This window comes from Hemitrygon akajei, chromosome 4, assembly GCF_048418815.1.
Source record: "Hemitrygon akajei chromosome 4, sHemAka1.3, whole genome shotgun sequence".
Taxonomy (NCBI): domain Eukaryota; kingdom Metazoa; phylum Chordata; class Chondrichthyes; order Myliobatiformes; family Dasyatidae; genus Hemitrygon; species Hemitrygon akajei.
Window position 1 is genome coordinate 175,372,105 of NC_133127.1, and position 21,938 is coordinate 175,394,042.

At 43.1% G+C, this 21,938-nt stretch overlaps 1 protein-coding gene across 6 annotated transcripts in view; it reads left to right on the top strand.

Moving 5' to 3' along the window:
- The window catches only part of tsga10 (testis specific, 10), a 165,958-nt gene that overhangs the window by 56,117 nt on the left and 87,903 nt on the right, over nt 1-21,938 (top strand). For 4 of the 6 annotated variants that reach the window (XM_073044038.1, XM_073044039.1, XM_073044040.1 and 1 more), the window contains 2 exons: nt 10,962-11,027; nt 17,837-17,969. The exons of the other annotated variants lie outside the window; for them this stretch is intronic. In XM_073044038.1, the coding sequence (XP_072900139.1) occupies nt 10,962-11,027; nt 17,837-17,969 (199 nt within the window). The remainder of the gene's footprint in view (nt 1-10,961; nt 11,028-17,836; nt 17,970-21,938) is intronic. 6 annotated transcript variants of the gene reach the window in all.

Genomic DNA, 21,938 nt, shown 5'->3' on the forward strand with positions numbered 1-21,938 from the left:
CCATACTGAGGCCAAACTCAATTTGAAGGAGCAGCAACTCTTATTCCATCTGGATAGCCTCAACAGGTTTAATTTCTCTAACTTTAAGTATCACTCCAGCCTCCCCCTTTTTTCCCCATTCCCTTTCTGGTTATCTTCTCACCCCTTCTCATTTGCCCATCACCTCCACTAGATCTCCTTCCCTTTCTTCCATGATCCAAAGTCCTTTCCTATCCAATTCTTCCTTCATCCCTTTACCTCTTTCACCTATAACCTGCAAGCTTGTACTCCTACCCCTCCCCCATCATGCCTTCTTGATCTGGCTTCTGCACTCTTCCTTTCCAATCCTGATGAAAGGTTTCAGCCCAAAACACTGGCTGCTTATTTCCCTTCACAAATGCTGTCTGACTTGCTGAGTTCTTACTGCTTTTTCTGTGTTGTTCAAGATCTCCAGCATCTGCAGAATCCCTTGTGGTTAATCCAGTTCCCTTTTCAACATCATGGTTGAATGCTACTCTGCACCATATGAAGTGCTTTCCAATTCCCGAATGCTCAATGCGCTGTCGGTAGTGCTGCTTCCTGAATCACTCTGGATTTTGTCTTCCCAGAAACATAGGGTGTAGCAATTCCAATAAAAATGGAGTGTGCACTTGCCTCATTACATAGCCATTGGCAGTCAAAAATAGCCTTGACGGTTTTATTTGAAAAAGCTCTGTGAAATGCCATTCAACTTCCTACTGGTGTTCAGCTCCATTGCAAGTTCTGATATAAACCAATGGATCTCTAATAGTCTCATTTAAAGTGAAGATTGGTGTCATGATCATAACACTTTTATCAATAATTCCTGTTGCAATGTTGCACCTCACTCCAATTAGCTTGTCACAAGGGTGGAAGTTTTTTATGAAAAATGGGGCTTTTCAATGTAGCAAAGATCAGTTTACAAGTTACAAGATGCAGATAGCACTCAACTTTTGTAAATACACAAAGATTAGCTTCAAGTTGACATTGATGCTTTACAATCCCAAGGCAAAGTTCCTTGATGAATTTCACTGTACCACACTGCCCTTTGACAGTATTTTCTGGTGCGACCCTGGAAAGAGGGTACCTGTTTCCTTATTGGTTGCAGCTCTATAAAACCCTGGTTAGATCACACTTGAAATGTTGTGTTCATTTCTGGTCACATTGTAGGAAGGGTGTGGAAGCTTTAGAGAAGGTGCAGAGGAGATTAATTTGGATGCTACCTGGATTGGAGTGCATGTCTTAAGAGGTTGAGTGAGCTAGAGGTTTTCTGTTTTGGAGAGCAGTAGGATGGGAGGTGACTTGATAGAGGCACACAAGATAAGAGTGAACATATAAATTACTTTTCCCAGGGTGGAGATGGCTAAGAAAAGGAGGTATAATTTTAAGGTGATTGAAAGAATGTGTAGGGGGAATGTCAATGGTAAGTTTTTGCATAGAATCATGGGTGTGTGCAGTGTGCTGCCAGCAGTGGTGGTAGAGGCAGATACATTAGGGACATTTAAGAGACTCTTAAGACGAGCATATGGATGATAAATGGAGAGCTATATAGGAGGGAAGGGTTAGACTGATCTTGGAGTAGATTAAGAGGTTGGTATGACATCGTAGGGCAAAAGGCATGACTGGAGTTATGTTCTGTGTTTACCATCTCTTAGGACCCATGTCTCTGAGTGAGGACAGTGATGAAATCCACCATTGCCTTCAATGTTCTAGCACAGTTTTTGAGGGAAAATAGCATTTAAAGAGATGTATCTCATATCTGAGATATATTATGTATCATAATGTACTGAATTGTTGTCCCTGGTCTCATTTTTGCTTCAGAAAAACTGGACTATTTATAGATGACACCTCAGGGTATTCAAAAATGCTACCATTGCTGTCTTTACAAAATTCACTGGGAGAATAAGGGAGCCAATATGAGTGTCCTCTTCCCCAGGCACTACTGAGACCTTAATTACACTTCAATCAGCTACTTTGGGAAGACAACAATTTGAGGTTGTACTGGAAGCCTTGAAAGAATGAAACATCTCCACTGATTCCTGCAAGTTTCTGGTCCATACCGATCACAGTAGGGTAGAAGTGTTTGTGATCGTTTTGAGAACCTTGAAGTTGTGCAGCAGGAAGCACGCAGACACCCTCTGCAAGTGACAGGAGGATTGAACTATCTCACAAACTACTCACCCACTTGCCCTGTCAGCTATCTCCTACCCTACTTGGTTCACATATTGTCAGCTCAGTGTCATCAAGACCTCAAGCATCCAGTATCTTGAAAAGGAAATTAACATATGAAACAGCAGTACAAAGGGCCGTGTTCAAAGAAAAGTCAACAGTGAAAGTTTCCTCTGGAATAGTTTCAGTAATTTGAGGAAAAATTCTCAAATGATTTGACAAGAGAAAAGTAAATGAGTAGGGAAAAAACTAGATTCTGGCAATCTGAAATAGAAGCAAAATGTCGGAAGCAGTTAGCAGATTGTGCAGAAGAGGCGGAAAGAGAAATGGTTAATATTTCAGATCTTAAGATACTTTGTATGAACTGGGAAGGGAAAAATAAAGTTAGTTTTCATTTGTAGAGCTGGTGGCGTAAGGATAGGTGGAACATGGGAAATATCTGATAGGGTGAGACCAAATGGATTAATATGGCAGTTAGAAGTGCACAATACTTTGTGTTATGCATTGCTAATACAACTGCAGTTGAAGCTATGAAATGAAAAGAAGAAAAACTGAGCCAAAATCACAGACTAACATACAGATGGAGCAAGTTGCTCAAAGTTAGTCATGTCAGTATTAAGTCCAGAAGGCTACAACATGTCCAAATGGAAGATGTGCCATCGTTCCTGAATGTTGAATTGGGTTTCTTCTAACTCTGTGGTCATCATTGGGAATTTTATTAGAAACTAGAGCTCTTCTCCCACCCCAGACAAGACCAGTGGTAAAAGCTGGCTTTATTACAATTAAATTCTGTCTTGAGTATGTCAGATTGGGTTTCTGTACCTTTACCTGGATGTTTAAAGTTTTGTTTCATTTCATGTAACTCAACCTTCCTTAACACTATTCTTTGCTTTGTTACCACATTGGACTTCACCATACTGTGTATATTCTTAACTAAGTATTAATGTAGCATTAAGCTATTAACTTAAAATCTGGATCACTACTTAGGACAGGCCACATTAAGATTTTGTAATGGTCTTAGTTTTCTGCCACTCTGCTAAAGTTGCACTGAAAATTTGCTGTCATTTTGGCTTTAAGATAAAATGGTTTAGGTAATTGAACTGTTGCCTGACAGCTCTGTTACCCAGGTTGAATTCTGACCTCGGGTGCTTTCTGTGTGGAGTTGCATATTTTCCTTGTTACCATGAGTTTCCTGCAGGCATTGTGATTGTCTCCCATTTCCCAAAGATACAGGAACACCAACAATTCCTTTTCTGCCACAGATGCTGCTTGCTATACTGATTTTCTCCAGCAGATTGTTTGTTACTCCACGTTCATGCCCACTATTGTTTTAAACCCTGTGATTTCAGTAATGTCACGCATTTTCTGCACAAAGAAGAAATGGTTAATATTTCAGATTTTAAGATACTTTGTATGAACTGGGGAAGAGAAAAATAAAGTTAGTTTTCATTTGTAGAGCTGGTGGCGTAAGGATAGGTGGAACATGGGAAATATCTGATAGGGTGAGACCGAATGGATTAATATGGCAGTTAGAAGTGCACAATACTTTGTGTCATTTGTACAAGATTCCATGAAGTCAGACAGGGATGGGATTGTAAACTTTGCAATTGCACAGTATCAATGTGTTCCGTCTGGCTTGTAATACTGTTCATGACTTTAAAGCACAAATTGCCTTTAAGCCTCATAGATTCTCAGTTACGTCATCTTTGTGCAGCGGCTTAACTGTCTAATCCCTTTTAATGGCTTTGAGTCCCTTTCTCCTCCAAACAATCCAAGAGGAAAACCTTTTAGTGCAAAGTGCAGTAAACCAGCACTACTATTTAATTTGATTCTTAAAGCGCTGATTGAAATTCATGATTAATGTAAAAGGAAAACTTGGTTTTCTTATTCAAACATTGCTTTTAAGAGCATTCACTTTTTCTACCCCTGAACCTCCTGCCAACAGTTCATTGTTTGATGTGCTCATCTCCTACTGTTTAATATAGATCTGGCAAGGCTGAAAACAGATTAAAAACTATTTCCATTTTTCTTTCTGACATTGAAGGTGGCTCTTTCAGCCCATTGTGTCTGTGTTAGCCAACAGAGTAATGCTATTCCCCGGATGTTTTCCCTTTAACCCTGTCTCCCCATGTTCTACCTCACCTCACCCCAATTCTAGGCCAATTTACCTACCAATGCTTCAGAATTAGAATCAGGTTGAATATCACTGACATATGTCATGAAATGTGTTGTTTTGTGGCAGCAGTACATTGCAATACATAATAATAAAAATCTATAAATTACAATAAGAAAACCATAAAAAATAAATAACTAGTGTAAAAAGAGCAAAAAAAAGTAATAGTGAAGTAGTGTAGATTGTTTCTTTGTCTATTCAGAAATCCATTGGTGGAGGGGAAGAAACTGTACCTAACACATTGAGTACCTTCAGGCTCCTATACCACCATCATGGTGGTAGTAATGAGAAGAGAGCACGTCCTGGGTGATGCAGGTGCTTAGTGAAGGGTACTGCCTTTTGAAGATGCCCTCTGGGGAGGCTGGTGCCCATGATGGAGCTGGCTGAGTTTACAACTTTCTGCAGCTTTTTTCAGATCCTGTACAGTGACCCTTCCATATCAAATAGGGATGCAACCAGTTAGAATGCTCTCCATGGTACATCTATAGAAATGTATGAGAATTTGGTGATGTACCAAGTCTCCTCAAACTGCTAATGAAATATTGCTGCTGCTGTGGCTTCTTTGTAATTTGCATCAATATGTTGGGCCCAAGATGGATCTTCAGAGATGTTGACACCCAGGAACTTGAAACTACTCATCTTTTTCACTGCTATTTCCTCAATGAAGATGGTGTGTGTTCCCTCGACTTCTTCCTGAAGTCCACAATCAATTCCTTGGTCTAACTGATATGAGTGTGATGTCGTCGTTGTGACACCACTCAACTAGCTGATCTAGCTCACTCCTGTATGCCTCCTTGACCATCTGAAATTCTGTTAGTTGTGGTCACCAGCAAATTTATAGATGGTGTTTGAGCTGTGCCTAGCCTCACAGTTGTAGGTGTAAAAAGAGTAGAGCAGTGGACTAGGCACACATCCTTGAGGTGCGCCAGTATTGGTTGTCAGTTATTTCCAATCAGCACAGACTGATCTGATGAGGAAGTGAAGGATCCATTTGCTGATGGAGGAGGTACAGAGGCTCAGGTTTGCTCTTTGGTTTCCTCCCACATCTTTGGGATGTAGGAGGAAACTGGAATATCCAGAATGACACACACAGGCTAGGCAACACTTAGGGAAAAGAGTAAACAGTTGATGTTTCGAGCTGAGACCCTTCTTCAAGACTTGGCTTGAAACATTGACTGTTTACTCTTTTCCATAGGTGCTGACTGGCCTGCTGAGTTTCTCCAGTAATTTTTCTCAGCAATATTTTATTGTTTTTTTTAAAATCAAGAAAGCATAGTATGAAGAAGGTTTGTGCAGTATGTAACAAATGTACAATTCGCATCTATGAAAGAGACGCACCCATAGTACAATCATGCTTTGGTTGCCTCCCTGCCCCGATCTACCCCTCCCAATTCCCATCTCCAAGCCATCATTGCATCAGCAAAAAGGGTTAACCAGAACCTTTATCCCCACAGAGCTGCATTGGTATAGAGAAGGTGTATTTTCCTAACACATAAACTGTTGTATGTTTACATGCCTGAGTTCATAGAATTTTACTGGAGAATGATGAAAGTCGGAGTTATGTACAGAGGAAAGGAAAAAGGGATGAACCTTTAGTTTGGCTGGGAGTCCTGAAAATATTCAAGAAAGGGTTTGCACACCTTTTGGAACTTTATGTCTGAATTGAGAGTTGAATAATGGATCTTCTCAAGGTATAGACTGGACATGATGTCCCTAAGCCACTGAGCATGGGTGGGCGGGGCAGCATCCCTCCACCTGAGCAAGACTGCGCGCTTGGCCAAAAGAGAGGCAAAAGACAGTATGCAACGTTTGGTCAGACTTAGGTGCATTTCCCCTCTCCGGAGGTGCCGAAAAGAGCAATCAAAGGGTTAGGTTCCAGATTGTCATTAAGTATTTGGGATAGAGTTTGGAAAACATATTTTCAGTATTTTTCCAAGCTAGGGCATGTTCAGTACATGTGAATAAGGGAAGCTTCGCTCCTTTTGCGTTTGTCGTAGCAGGGATTAACATCTGGGTAAATGTGAGATAATTTAGTTTTAGACATATGGGCCCTGAGTATGAATTTGAACTGTAACAGGCAGTGGCGGGCGCATAAAGAAGTTGAGTTAATTAACTAGAGAACTGAATCCCATACATTGTCTGTCAGTGAAAAATTTAAATCTCGCTCCCAGGCAGTTTAAATTTTGTCAAGGGGGGGCTCACCTCAGTGACCTTTGCGCAATGGATTAATGCAGAGAAACATATCAACGACGTTTGTGTCAGGTTCCTCAAGGAAGTTTGATAACAAAGGGCTTATAAAATGTCTAATTTGCAAATATCTGAAGAAATGAGTGTTGGGTAAGTTAAACTTTGCAGACAATTGTTCAAATGATGCAAAGCAGTTGTCTATAAAAAGATCTTTAAAGCGCCTGATGCCCTTTCTATTCCAGTTTTGAATTGTTGGATCATATATAGAAGGCTGGAAGAGGTGATTATGTAGAATAGAACTTGAAAGAGAGAAGCCATAGAGACCACTATACTTTCTGAACTGAACCCATACTCTCAGGGTGTGCCTGATAACAGGATTAGCAATTGGTTTAGGTGTAAGAAAAGGGAGTGCAGATCCAAGATGTTTGGAAATAGAGACATTCTTAATAGAGTTCAGCTCCATTGCCATCTATATTGGGCAGTCAGATTGGTTGTGGAAATGAGACCAAAAGATGAGATAGCGTATGTTAGCTGCCCAGTAATATAAGCGGAAATTGGGCAGAGCCATGCCCCCAACACATTTAGATTTTTGAAGATGGACTTTATTCAGTTGGGGATGCTTGCCCTTCCATAGGTAGGATGATATGACTGAGTCTAGCAAGTCAAAGAGGACTTTAGGAATGAAAATTGGTATGGATTGAAAAAGGTATAAGAACTGAGGAAGGATGTTCATTTTGACAACATTAATTCGGCCCATCAGGGACATGAACAAGGGTGACCACTGTGCTAGGCTCTATTTTGTATGATTTAACAAATTAGAGAAATTTTCTCCAAAAAGATGTTTATAATTCCTTGTTACTGTGATGCCAAGGTAAGTAAATTGCTTATTCACTTCCTTAAAAGGGAGGTTATGGAACTCTGATGCTTGTGCTTCCCCATTTATTTGAAAAAGTTCACTCTTGTGTAAATTAAGTTTATATCCTGAAAACAGGCTAAATTTGTTAAGGAGTGAGAACATGGGGGGTTAAGGAGGTGATCGGGTTTGATATAAAAAGTAAAAGATCGTCAGCAGAAAGGGAGACTTTGTGCTCAACTCCCTCCCTCCAAATCCCCGTCAGATCCGCACAACTGCGGATTGCAATCTCCAGTGGCTCTGTGGCCAGATTGAAAAGTAACGGGCTTAAGGGGCACCCTTGGTGGGTTCCACGTTTGAGATTGAAAGGTTGGGATTGCTGAGAGTTGGTCAAAACAGAGGCACTGGGACATGTATATAACAGTTTAATCCATGTGATGAAACGTGGTCCAAAATCAAATTTTTCTAAAACAACAAAATGGTAATTCCATTCCACCCAGTCAAATGCTTTCCCTGTGTCTAAGGAGATAACACATTCAGGAATCCCAACTGAAGGTGCGTATAAGAGATTTAAAAGACGGTGTATGTTTAAAAAAAAGGGAGACTGTTTTTGACAAAACCGGTTTGGTCTTCAGAAATGATAGAGGGTAGGAGGTTCTCCAATCTACAGGCCAGAACTTTAGCTAAGATTTTGACATCAACATTTAACAGAGTTCCTCCAGTATTTTGTTGTATTGCTTTGGATTTCCAGCATTTGCAGATTTCCTCGTGTTTGTGAAATCCAGATTGAATCCACTGTTCACAGGAAGGACATGGAAATTCCACACAGACTGCACTGGAGATCAATACTGAAACTAGGTTGCTAAAGACTGTGATGTTTCACTTCCATCAGTTGTGCCCTAATAGTGTGTATAGATATTTACTATATTTTTTTTACTACATTACTTTGTGTAACATCTGTAGTAGAGAGAGTCTGATTGAACTTCCAGCAGGAAGGAGAGATCTGGTATTCATGGCAAAGCATTCTGACAGCAATACTGACTTCAACTCTTCCTGATTTCCAGCTTTCTGAGAGTTCCAAGGTTTTCACTCCCAGGAATTGAGAAACCAAGTGAGTGGTGGTGTATTTTGTTACCATGTCCTTGTAGGCTTCAAGATGAAGGAAAGGAGTGAAAATACCCTTTATTTGCTAAGAAGTGCAATTTGTTGAGACCCAATTAATGCAGATGTCAGCATTCACACCATAATGGAGGTGATGACAAGTGCATGAACAAGCACAAGACATGAGGCCTTTGGTGCTTTCTTGAGTGGCAGGCTGGAAATGAAGTTGAACGTTAAGATCAAAGCTTTGCATAAAGGTAGTCTCCTGGATATTAATGGTGAATTCTTGAAGCTCTCTGCTTGTAACTAAGAGGAGTAGTAGGTGGGATGAGGTGTAGTATGTGGGCATAATATGACTGAGTTCAACTTTAAACTTTGTTGTTTGTACCTTTGCATTGCCCTTTATCACACAGTAAAAAGATAATGTGCAAATTTAGTTCAGTGTGAGCTTTGGCATATTTGTCCTGCATTTGACTTGAGAGGAGTTCCAGGGTTGGTCGGGCTGCTTGATGGAGAAACATTATTTTGTTAATGCTTCGTGTTTCATTTAAATCTTGCTGGACTATGTTATTTGCTGCCAAAATAGTAAATTCCTATCTTCAGATAGAATGTTGAAGGGGGTTTATCCAGGCATTTATATTACTTAGAGTTTGGGAGGGGACTGGCGTAAGTCTTATCCCACTTGTGAAATTACTGTAAAGAAAAACATGGGCTTTTTCTTTGCACCTTGAATGTCTCCCTTGATCTATTAGCTTTGATTTGATGTGGAATTCTATACTATTTGAGGAACTTTTCGTTGTTATAAAGCATGTTCTAGATTTTTAGGATACATTATGGTAAAGTAATATTAAAATTACCCAGTTTCTTCTTGCTATTATGCCTCTGTCTTGGTGGGGAAGGGGAGAGAAAGGATATCCACAGATACCCACTGCATTTGACAAGGTCCCCCATGAGAGACTTATCCAGAGAGTCATGAGGCATGGGATCAGTGGAACCTTGGCTATTTGGATAAAAAAATTGGCTTACAGGAAGAAAACAGAAGGTAGTAGTGGAAACAAAGTGTTCTGCCTGGAGGTCGGTGACTAGTGGAGTGCCGCAAGGATCTGTCCTGGGACCTCTGCTCTTTGTGATTTTTATAAATGACCTGAATGAAGAAGCGGAAGGATGGGTGAGTAAGTTTGCAGATGACATGAAGATTGGAGGAGTTGTGGATGGAGCTGTAGGTTGTCAAAGGTTACAAGAGGATATAGACAGGATGCAGAGTTGGGCAGAAAAGTGGCAGATGGAGTTCAATCTGGATAAGTGTGAGGTAATGCATTTTGGAAGGACAAACCAGTACAGGATTAATTACTTAATCCTGTACAGGTCAGTTACTTAAGAGTGTGGATGAACAAAGAGACATTGGGGTTCAAATCCATACATCCCTCAAGGTTGCTGCACAGGTTGATAAGATAGTTAAGAAGGCCTGTGGGATGCTAGGCTTCATTAATAGGGGGATTGAGTTCAAGAGTAGAGAGGTCATGTTGCAACTCTACAAATCTCTGTTGAGACCACACTTAGAGTATTGTGTTCAGTTCTGGTCACCTCATTATAGGAAGGATGTGGAAGCTATGGAGAGGGTGCAGAGGAGATTTACCAGGATGTTTCTTGGATTGGAAAACAGGTCTTATGAGGCAAGGTTAGCAGAGCTGGGACTTCTCTCTTTGGAGTGTAGAAGGATGAGAGGGGACTTCAAAGAGGTCTACAAGATTATGAGAGGCATAGATTGGGTGGATAGCCATTACCTGTTTCCCAGGGCACCAATAGCAAACACCAGAGGGCATATGTACAAAGTTAAGGGAGGGAAGTTTAGGGGAGGCATCAGGGTAAGTTTTTTACACAGAGGGTTGTGGGTGCCTGGAATGACTTGCCAGGAATGGTGGTGGAGGCTAAAACATTAGGAATATTTAAGAGCCTCTTGGCCAGGCACATGGATGAAAGAAGAATAGAGGGTTACAAGGTAGTGTGGGTTTAGTACTTTTAAAGGAATATATGGGTTGGCACAACATCAAGGGCCAAAGAGCCTGTACTGTGCTGTAGTATTCTAGTGTCTAGTGACTTCTCTAAATATGACTCTTATCCTGTCTACAAAATCAGATGGTAGGAATAAAATTGAATGTGCATTGAGGGCAGAATTACAAGTACACTAAAGTAAAATAAGATTGACTTGTCGGTTTGTTACCAAGATGCAAAGTAATGCATTTTTATGTGGATTTGTATGCCTTAAAAGGTAATGAATGGTGACATGATTGTATTTACATCATAATGCATCCTGTATGCATCATAAGATGAGTAATAGTTTTTATACTGTCTGTTGGATGGCATATCTAACCTGCATTTAGATGCAGGTGTCACTTAATTGAAACAGATGTGAGCATTTACTTTCAATTTTTTGATGGTACTGTATTGTTGAAGTGTAATAATTGAATTTCTTTGTAATAGATTGAAATTGAAAAGCAAGAGAGGGACATTGTTGTGTTGGACCAAGCCATCGTAAAACTCAGATCAGTAAGTGCTGCTGTCATTTTGCAGACTCAGAACAGAACTGATTTAGAATGATTATTTTTTAATATTAACCAACAAAGATATACTGAGGTAAAATTCCAATCTAAGTAAGCTTGCTCAGTGCTTTAATTAGACTAGATTTTCACACTATGATTTCTTTTAGAAAAGAAGCTATCTGTCAAGAAGTATGGGCAAAAAATAGTGTCCTTATTAATGACTCAGATACTGCATGTTTGATGGTATTAGTTTTGCTTTAGTGGATTGGAATGGTGCTGGGGCTTGAATCAATAAGAAAATTCAATGTCAATTCAGGAATAACAACGTAACGTTTCCCAACTCTTTCTATGCTACATCGATGATTACTTTGTGCTGCTTCATGCACCCTTATTGAGCTCGTCAATTTCATAAACTTTGACTTCAACTTCCACCCTGTCCTCAGATTTACTTGGTATATGTCTGACTCCTCTCCCTTTTTCAATCCACTGCTTCCATCTCTGACATCTTTTCTAAACCTGACTAACAGGTATCTTTCTACCTTGTCACTTGTAAAAATGCTATTCCCTTTCTCAGTTCCTCCATCTCTGCTGCGCCTGTTCTCAGGATGAGGCTTTACATTTTAGAACATCTGTTTGATTAATAGGACTGGATATTACAATCCCTAAAGTTCCTGCACTGCACTTGACTTGAGTGGAAGTCGTTCTTAAAGATGACCACTAGATGATGTTACTACCATTATGACACATCTTCAGTTGTGTACCTCAACATCACTGGGTGTTTCAGCCTTTTATCAAAAGACACCCTCAGCTGAAGCAGGCCCACCAGAGGCTGATCAGGCCTTGGGTGTGTGTCACATGGTTAGTCTCTAGATGGTCACTTGGCAGCCCAGACAGCATCCCTTCGTTTCAGCCACAGCCAGTGAATGCTCATTTCGGCGGCATTAGCAAGTGCTTTGATTGCTTTCCTATGGGCCTGCCCTCTGACTCCTACTTCCCTCAGCAGCCTTACGGTGGAACTGGCTACAAAGCCCCTGCACCCCACCTCAACTGGTCGCACTTTTACGTTCTAGCCTCGTTCCTCTGCTTCAACTGCAAGGTTGGCATATCGCAGCCTTTTCCGTTCGTAAGCCTCATCCACAGCATCCTCCCAGGGGACCGTCAGCTCAATGATAAAGAGGAGTTGAACCAAAGGACCAGGTCAGGCTGCAGGTTGGTCATTGCAATTTCAGGTGGGAAGGTAAGTTTCTGGCCTAAATCAACAAGCATTTCCCAGTCCCAAGTTGTAAGGCAAGAGGTTAGCCCCCGGTTTCTCTCCTTCCCGGATGAAGGATGGTAATTGTGGGACCGTTGACTGGGCATTGAGAGGCCTGGCATTGGTGGTTACTCTCTTACACTCAAGTTCAGCTGCCAAACACCTCAGCACTTGGTTGTGTCGCCAGGTATATCTGCCTTGTATTAGACTGGTCTTGCAACTAAACATGCCAGAACTGCGCACAGAGGACAGGCTGGATCCTCTCCCAGCCAGAGATTTAGGCTTGTAGGAGAGGGCAGGACATCATATGTTGCTCTGATGATGAAGCTCAATCTGTTTGACTCCATGCTCCACAACTTACTCCTTGTGATTTTCCTCCTCTCAACACCCTCCCACCTCATCCAGCAGCATTGCTTGGCTTGGGATATTGCTTTGGCAAATCTGGCTGCTTCTTGTTCCTCCACCACTAGGTGCTGGCATTCAGTTGTAGTAGCCTTTTGCCAGGTTGGTTTCATTACTCCAAGTCAAAGCCTCCTCTGCCCTGTTGGGCATAGCCCACTATGTCCTGGTGTCGGATGGCGGCTTCTGCGTCCAGTACTGCTGTGGCTGGGGTCCATTTCTTCCCTGTTGCTAGAGCAGGAGCAATTCCTCTTACGATTGGGTCCCGAGATTTTTTGAGTGTCATTTCCAGCCTTGCTTTGGCAGATTTGTGTTCCTCCACCAGGCTAGAAATTGGGAGAGAAAGGGCTCCGTTCCTGTAAAGTCCTATGCTGCAAAGGCATCTCAGTAGCCCAAGTCACTTCCTCACATGTGAGTTCACCAGCCTCTCCAGCCGAATTGCATGAGACATAGTGACCTCATGGATGGTAATTGGCCACACAAGTAGGGCAGCTGTCCAAAATGAAAGCACCAAAGCTGCAACCTCCCCGGGAGAGCAGTGTTGTTGATTAGCTTGAGGCCACTGATTGTATCCTGCCTTAGTTGTTTCATCTGCTCAGTGTCTCTGAGGTCTGCGTTGTACCAGCGACTGAGGCTTTTGATGGGCTTTTACAGTTGGTATTGGCTCAGCGGTGATACAAAACTTTATGTCGGTGAGCTGGCCTTTGACAATTGAGATACTGCGAGACTCACTGGGTTTGATCTCCATTCGTGCCCATTTGATATTTCCCCGGAGTTTATCCAGCAAGCATTTGGTGCATGCTTTTGTTGTTCTTATTGTGGTCATGTCATCCATGTACGCCCTGATTGGAGGAAGACGCAGCCCATTCTTCAAGTGTTTCCCTCCGACCACCCACACCGGGGGTGTTCTTATAGAACCTGTATGGGATGCCATTGGGCCCTGGAGCTGATGCTGATCTTGCTCGTTTAACTTTACTTTCCGCTTCCCTCCATGTAGGGGGCCTTGCGTCCATCTGGTGCTCAGGTGGGTGGATTGGTGGCATGTCATTTGGAATGGTGACTGGCTCATGCCTCTGGTTGTCAGAGTGGGTCTTCCTCAGCTGTTCCTCCAGTTTCCTCACAGGTACTCTAAGGATCCCGCTCTTCTCCTTGCCAAAGAGGCCTTTGACAAACTTGTAAGCGTCTCTGTAGAAGCTTGCTCTCGCCTGTTCTTTCCTCTTATGTTGTTTTCTCAAGCATTCTGCTCTTCGCAGCTTTGTCAAGCACTGCTTTATTTCTGCTTGTAATAACTCGAGTCCTTTCCTTTCCCCTTCTGTGGACTTCCTTCACTGTTTCCTCAGTTGTCTCCTTTCCTTCACCAGTCTTTCGATTTCCTGCTGTTTCCTAGACTTAGGCTGGACTGAAGGTTCCTTCTGTGTCCTCTGTTTTTACACTCCAAATCTCTCTACCCCATAGCTGTTTATGGTGTCTCCCCACTTCTCCAGTTTTCTTTCCACACTTCTGTTCAGTCCTTCTAGAAGATGGACTGTGTTGATTATCTCCCACTCATTCTTCTGGCAGGATTTGGGCCACAAGATTTGGGGCTTCCGTCCTTTCATCTTCCTCTCTGCTGCTAGTCATGACTGGTTGGGCTCTGGACTCGTGTCTGATGGTGGATCTGTGCTTGGTTGAGCTTCGCCTGGGATGCTGATACCCTGTGGACTGTGGTGTTTGTCCTGCCACTGGGCTTCACTTGACTGATTTGAACTACCTCTTAGAAGGCAACATGAGTGAATCTGCAGATGCTGGAAATAAATAAAAACCACAAAATGCTGGCAGAACTCAGCAGGCCAGACAGCATCTATGGGAGGAGGTAATAACAACGTTTCGGGCCGAAACCAGGGCCCGAAATATCGTTATTACCTCCTCCCATAGATGCTGTCTGGCCTGCTGAGTTCTGCCAGCATTTTGTGTTTTTTACCTCTTAGAAGGTAATGGTCAATGCGAAGCACCTCGCTGAACTCCCTCAGGCACTTTTATCTGCCCTGGTGGATCTTAAGCCCCTTCTCTGATGTTATCTTTGTCCAGCCACAGATGTAGCATTGTAGTTTGTGTCCTGCCACCGCTGCTGCTCTGTCAAATGCCATGCTAGTTGTCTGTTTCGTTGTTGTTTCCATTCCTAGATCTGTTACCGTCTAGTCTGTCAGTGAGTCATCTTGCGCCCCCGCTCTCGCAGACTCAAGGGGTGTTCTTCGTCTTGAAGTTTTCATGGCCATAAATGGGTGGATCTAATACGCTGTCTAGCGATCAATCCTGCTGGCACGAGTAGCTAGCCCATGTCAGCCCTGGTGGGGTCTGTTCCGTCCTGTCAGCAGTCTCTCCAGGCCGTCACCAGCTCTTTCCCTGGTTGTCAACTGCCCTTTCGCAGCGGTCACTGGAGATATTCTCATTCAAAGAACGGGGTTTTCCTTCCTCCCTCAATGATGCTCTCTCACCTGCATTTCTAGCATCTCCTGCACATCTGCCCTCATCCCATCTTCCCCTCGCTGTAACAGAGGTAATGTTCCCTTTGTCCTTGCCTTCAAGTCAAATGAAGTTTATTGTATATAATGGATATAACCATATAATGTATATAGAAATCAGACAAAGTTTCTCTGAACCAGGGTGTAAAGCACAATTGTACAAATAACATACATAACGTATAGCTTCTGAAGGTAAGAGTAGATTCTACAGATGAAACACCCATAAATAACAAACCAAAGTGCATAGATTAAATATTGTAAGGTATGGAACAGATTAACCAGTGGCACTTAGAAGGTGATGCAGCAGGGAGTTCAGAAGCCTAATGGGCTGCGGAAAGAAGCTGTTTCCCATCCTGACCATTCTCGATTTTATGTATTGGGTCTCCTGCCTGATGGTAAGAAGTCAGAGGATTCTGGATGGATGGGTGGGATCCACACATGAGCCTCAGTATCCAGCATATCATTCTACATTTGCACAGGGATCCTACCACTAAACACAGCTTTCTGTATCCCCACTGTCTGTTTAGTGCAGGGATTGCTCTCCACATGACTCCTTTGTCCACTTGTCCCTCCACACTGATTTCCCTCCTGGAACATCTGAAAGCAGGACAAGTGCTGAACCTGCCCTACACCTCCTTCCTCAACACCATTCACAGCCTGAAACAGCCCTTCCAAGAGAGGTGACGTTTCAGTTGTGAGTCTGTTTGGGTCATCTGTTGTATCTCAAACTCCTGTTGCAGCCACCTGTAGATCAGTGAGACTCAACATAGATTGGGGGACTACTTGGTCAAGCGTGTTTGCTCTGTCTGCCACGAAAGGTGGGAATTCCCAGTGGCTACCTATTTCAAATAGACTTCCCATTCCCATCCCAACATATCAGTCCATGACTCCCTCTACTGCCACCATGAGGTCATAATCAATTTGGAGGATCAATACCTCATATTCTTTCTTTTCAAATCTTTTTATTATTATTATTATTCAAAAATACACAGGTACATCGAAGTAACAACACAAAAAAAATTATCTTAAAGATTGAAAATTTTTGTGAATAAAAAAAACCCCCTACTAAGCAAGAAAAGTGAGAGAGAGAAAAAAGAACCCATTGAGGGCACAACCCCGGAGCCATGGGTCATATAGAAAGCTTCTAAAAATAAACATCAAACCACCAACAAGAAGAAAAAATACCTCATATTCTGTTTCAGTAGTCTCCAAACTAGTCATTGATTTCACTGACACAGTAATTTTTCCTCCCTCCACTTTCTCTCTTATCCAATCTCCATTTTGGCTCCCCTCATACCCCTTCTCATCACCTGTCCATCCTGCCTTCCAGTGCCTCACCTCCCTTTCTCCCATGGTCCACTGACCTTTCCCATCAGATGGAAATGAATAAGCAGTCGATATTTCAGGCTGAGACCATTCATCAAGCCTGAAATATTGACTATTTATTCATGAATTCCTCCAACATTTTGTCTGTGTTGCGACGGGTTTCCAGCATCTGCAGAATCTCTTGAGTTTATGACCTCCCTATCAAGTTCCTCCTTCTTCACACAAAAATACAACTGCAAATGCTGTGGATCAAAGAATACATACACGACGCTGGAAGAACTCAGCAGGTCAGGCAGCATCTGTGAGAAAAGAGTAGCCAACGTTTTGGGCCGAGACCCTTCATCAGGAATGGGGGGGGGGGGGGTTAAGAGAGGGCCGAAGCCCAGTAATAGAGGTAGGGGAGGGGGAAGGGCTAGAGGCGCCAGGTGGAGAACCAATCAGAGGAAGGATAAAGGGAGGGGATAAACATGAAAGAACTGTAGAGATAAAGGAGCAAAAAGTTGAAAGTTGAGCACCGCCGCTCCGTCCGTCACAATAGACAGGACCTCCCGGTTGCCACCCACTTCAACTCTGCCTCTCATTCCCATCTAGATATGTCCATACATGGCCTCCTTTACTGCCATGATGAGGCCAAACTCAGGTTGGAGGAGCAACACCTCATCTTCCATCTGGGTAGCCTCCAGCCTGGTGGTATGAACATTGAATTCTCCAATTTCTGGTAATTCCCTCCCCCTCCCCCTTCCCCTATCCTAGGTACCTCTCTGCCCCTCTCCCCTTTCAACTTTCTGCTCCTTTATCTCTACAGTTCTTTCATGCTTATCCCCTCCCCCTCCTCCCTTTATCCTTCCTCTGATTGGTTCTCCACCTAGCACCTCTAGCCCTTCCCCCTCCCCTACCTCTATTACTGGGCTTCGGCCCTCTCTTTCCACCCCCCCCCCCCATTCCTGATGAAGGGTCTCGGCCCAAAACATTGGCTACTCTTTTCTCACAGATGCTGCCTGACCTGCTGAGTTCTTCCAGCGTCGTGTACGTATCCTCCTTCTTCAGCTCTTTACCTCTTCCACCTATCACATTCCAGCTTCTCACTTCAGCCCCTCTCCCTACCTTTCCCTCACTTGGTTTTACCTGTCACTCACCAGCTTCTTATTCTGGTTTCGTTCCCTTTCCCTTCCAGCCCCGATAAATGTTCTTGGCCCAAAACATTGACTGTTTATTACCCTCCATAGATGCCACCTGACTTGCTGAGTTCCTCCAGCATTTTTTTGTGTTTTGCAACATCTTGTTATTTGGCATATATGTTAAATGCCTCCAGTTTATAGTTTTTCTCCCCTTCTCCAGGACACAGCAAAATCCAAACAGCAACTTGAGGAAATTAGAGCAGAATTACAGGCGAAGTCTGAAGGGAGTAATGGGGCGATAACTTCGTTTGAGAATTGTCAACAAAATAAAGCTGAGAAAGCTTTTGATAAAGGTTAGCTGTTAATTAAAAAGTTAATTCAGATGTATAAAAATTATCAATGAGATAAGAAATTCTGTTATCTAAACCTTGGTCTGTGCCAATGATTTTCAGCCAGAGCAATAATGAAACCCCAGAGCACTGTAGAAAGATTAATGTTATCTGAAGTTGATATTAGATGATAAGTAGTCTATTTGACCCATTGAATCTGCTTCATCATTCGATCATGTTTTTTTTCTTCTTAACCTCATTCGCCTGCCTTCTCCTGGAACCCTTAATGCCCTTACCATAACCCCCTTACCAATTAAGACTATATCAGTGTCTGCTTTAAATACACCCAATGACTTGTTCTCCACAACCTTCTGTGGTGACAAATTCCACTGATTCAGCATCCTTTGGCTGGAAGAAATCTCTCCTCTTCTCAGTTCAAAGTGTGAGCCCAAAGATCATAGATTTTTCTATTAATGGAAACGTCCTCTCCACATCCACTCTAATTAAGGCTTTCAGTATTGAGTATGATATCTACCCTCATCCTTCTATATCCAGCGAGGATGGGACCAGAGATATCAAATGGTGCTCATACGTTAAGGCTCTCATTCCCAGGAACATTCTTGTGAACCTCCTCTGGACCCTAAACAGTACATCCTTGCTTTTATATTCTAGTCCTCTCAATGTGAATTGAGAGCTTCATTGAAATCCTCCTGCTGGAAAAGAATTAGAATCAGGTTTGTTATCACCGGTATGTGTCGTGAAGTTTGTTAACTTAGCAGCAGCAGTTCAATGCAATGCAGAACATGGAAGAAACAGTAATAACAATATTAAATAAATAAATAAATCACAGTATATGTATATTGAATAGATTAAAAATCATGCACAAAAGGACTTCCGGTAGGCAGCCAAATGGAGTAGTCGCAGAGAATATGCACTCCATCCTACTTTCTATTTTCACGCTCCTTCTTCCCCCCTTTCTCATACCAAACTGTTGGACTTTTTTTGCCCTTCCCCCACCTGCAAGTTTACTCGCTCCACAACAACCTCAAAGAGTACTAAATCCAGGAAAAAAGACAATTTGGCGGTTGGCCTGACAGTAGAGGCTATCTCCACGCTTCTAGACCAACACCATGTGGCGTTAGCGGCCGAATTTAAATCTTCTTTTGGCCTGCTGGAAACAAAACTTGATGAAATCCAATGCAAAGTGGAGGACCATGGCCATCGCTTACCCTCTCTCTCTCGAGCTCGCTATGGACGACCTGAGCCAGCGCGTCAGTGAGCTGGAAAACATCTGCTCCGGCTTACATGAAAACAATACCAAGCTAATGGCTAAAGTTACTAACTTGGAGGGCCGGAGCAGATGGCAGACCCAACGCATCCTGGGCCTTCCTGAATCTATTGAAGGCAGGTGTCCTACTGCTTTGTGAGATCTTTGGGAAGGACACGCTCCCATCCCTGCCTGAGATTGATAGAGCCCACCATTCACTAGCATCTAAACCAGCCCCAGGACAGAGACCATGCCTGGTTATTCTTCGACTTCACCGCTACTAGATAAAAGATCTCCTGGTTAGGGAGGCCCAGCAGAGAGGGAAGTTAGAATACCACAACCGGCAGATTCGGGTTGTGGAGGACTATTCTCCCGAAGTTTTGAGCCTGCGAGCCGAGTACAGAGAAGTAATGATGGAGCTATACAACTGAGGATTCAGGCCTTCCCTTCTATATCCTGCATGGCTACACATTACACTTCCCAGCGGTGACAAGAAGTGGCTACGCTCGGTAGATGAAGTACGGAAAAACATCGATAGCCTCCCCACTACACTGGATTCTTCATAAAATATTTTTTCCCATACCTTATGCCAGGTAACGTTTGCAGTGCTTGGACAGTGAGGTCTGGTCTGATTTGGTCGTGTTAGGTACTGACTACCATGATAGGTGGAATAATACTCGTTCAGTCTGCTCTCTCGCGAGAGTATTTCCTTTTACCTCCAATTCAGTGAACTCTACAACCTTTCGCGAAAAGAGCACTGGGTAAAGTCTGTTTTTTTCAAGTATCAGTTTATATTTCTGTTTTATGGTTCAATTTTTAGAGCCATGTCTAATAAACCTTGGGGGAATTGTTTTATCTTTCACTAAGTACATTGTCAATTTAGGAGTGTTGAATGCTTACTGTTTCCTTCAAATAACAGTAATGGAGTTAAAGACACTACGCGTGATAGGAAGTTGTACCGTTGGATGATTACTGTTCTTAAGAGCTCGCTGCTAGGTTCTCTGGCAGCTGTCTTGTTGTGGGTGGGGGGGGAGGGTACTCCAATGCCAGTTTTCTTTTAAGAACCCTTAGAAGTCCTTGTTATACAGGATTTACTTCTGCCCTGTTTCTCTTTGTATTACACTTTTGCCTTAGAGCTGATACCCAAAAATGTGACACTGCTTGTGCCTATCAACCTGTATCCTTCTTAAAGGAGAATGGTTAGAACAGAGAACATAGAATAGTACAGCACAGCACAGTACAGGTCCTTTGGCCCACAATGTTGTGCTGACCCTTAAACCTGCCTCCCATATAACCCCCACCTTAATTTCCTCCATATACCTGTCTAGTAGTCTCTTAAATTTCACTAGTGTATCTGTCTCCATCACTGACTCAGGCAGTGCATTCCACGCACCAACCACTCTCTGAGTAAAAAACCTTCCTCTAATATCCCCCTTGAACTTCCCACTCCTTACCTTAAAGCCATGTCCTCTTGTATTGAGCAGTGGTGCCCTGGGGAAGAGGCGCTGGCTGTCCACTGTATTCATTCCTCTTAATATCTTGTATACCTCTATCATGTCTCCTCTCATCCTCCTTCTCTCCAAAGAGTAAAGCCCTAGCTCCCTTAATCTCTGATCATAATGCATGCTTTCCAAACCAGGCAGCATCCAGGTAAATCTCCTCTGTACCCTTTCCAATGCTTCCACATCCTTCCTATAGTTAGGCGACCAGAACTGGACACAGTACTCCAAGTGTGGCCTAACCAGAGTTTTATGAGCTGCATCATTACCTCGCAACTCTTAAACTCTATCCCTCGACTTATGAAAGCTAACACCCCATAAGCTTTCTTAACTACCCTATCTACCTGTGAGGCAAGTTTCATGGGTCTGTGGACATGTATCCCCAGATCCCTCTGCTCCTCCACCCTACCAAGTATCCTGCCATTTACTTTGTACTCTGCCTTGGAGTTTGTCCTTCCAAAGTGTACCACCTCACACTTCTCTGGGTTGAACTCCATCTGCCACTTCTCAACCCACTTCTGCATCCTATCACTGTCTCTCTGCAATCTTCGACAATCCTCTACACTACCCACAACACCACCAACCTTTGTGTCGTCTGCAAACTTGCCAACCCACCCTTCTACCCCCACATCCAGGTCTTTAATAAAAATCATGAAAAGTAGAAGTCCCAGAACTGATCCGTGTGGGACACCACTAGTCACAACCCTCCAATCCGAATGTACTCCCTCCACCATGACCCTCTGCTTTCTGCAGGCAAGCTAATTCCGAATCCACCTGGCCAAACTTCCCTGGATCCCATGCCTTCTGACTTTCTGAATAAACCTACCGTGTGGAACCTTGTCAAACGCCTTACTAAAATCCACGTAGATCACGTCCACTACACTACCCTCATTGATATGCCTGATCACCTCCTCAAAGAACTCTATCAGGCTTGTTAGACACGATCTACCCTTCACAAAGCCATGCTGACTGTCCCTGATCAGACCATGATTCTCTAAATGCCCATAGATCCCATCTCTAAGAATCTTTTCCAACAGCTTTCCCACCACAAACGTAAGGCTCACAGGTCTATAATTACTTGGACTATCCCACTACCTTTTTTCAACAAGGGGACAGCATTCGCCTCCCTCTGATCCTCCGGTACCATTCCCGTGAACAACGAAGACATAAAGATCCTAGTCAGAGGCTCAGCAATCTCTTCCCTCACCTCATGGAGCAGCCTGGGCA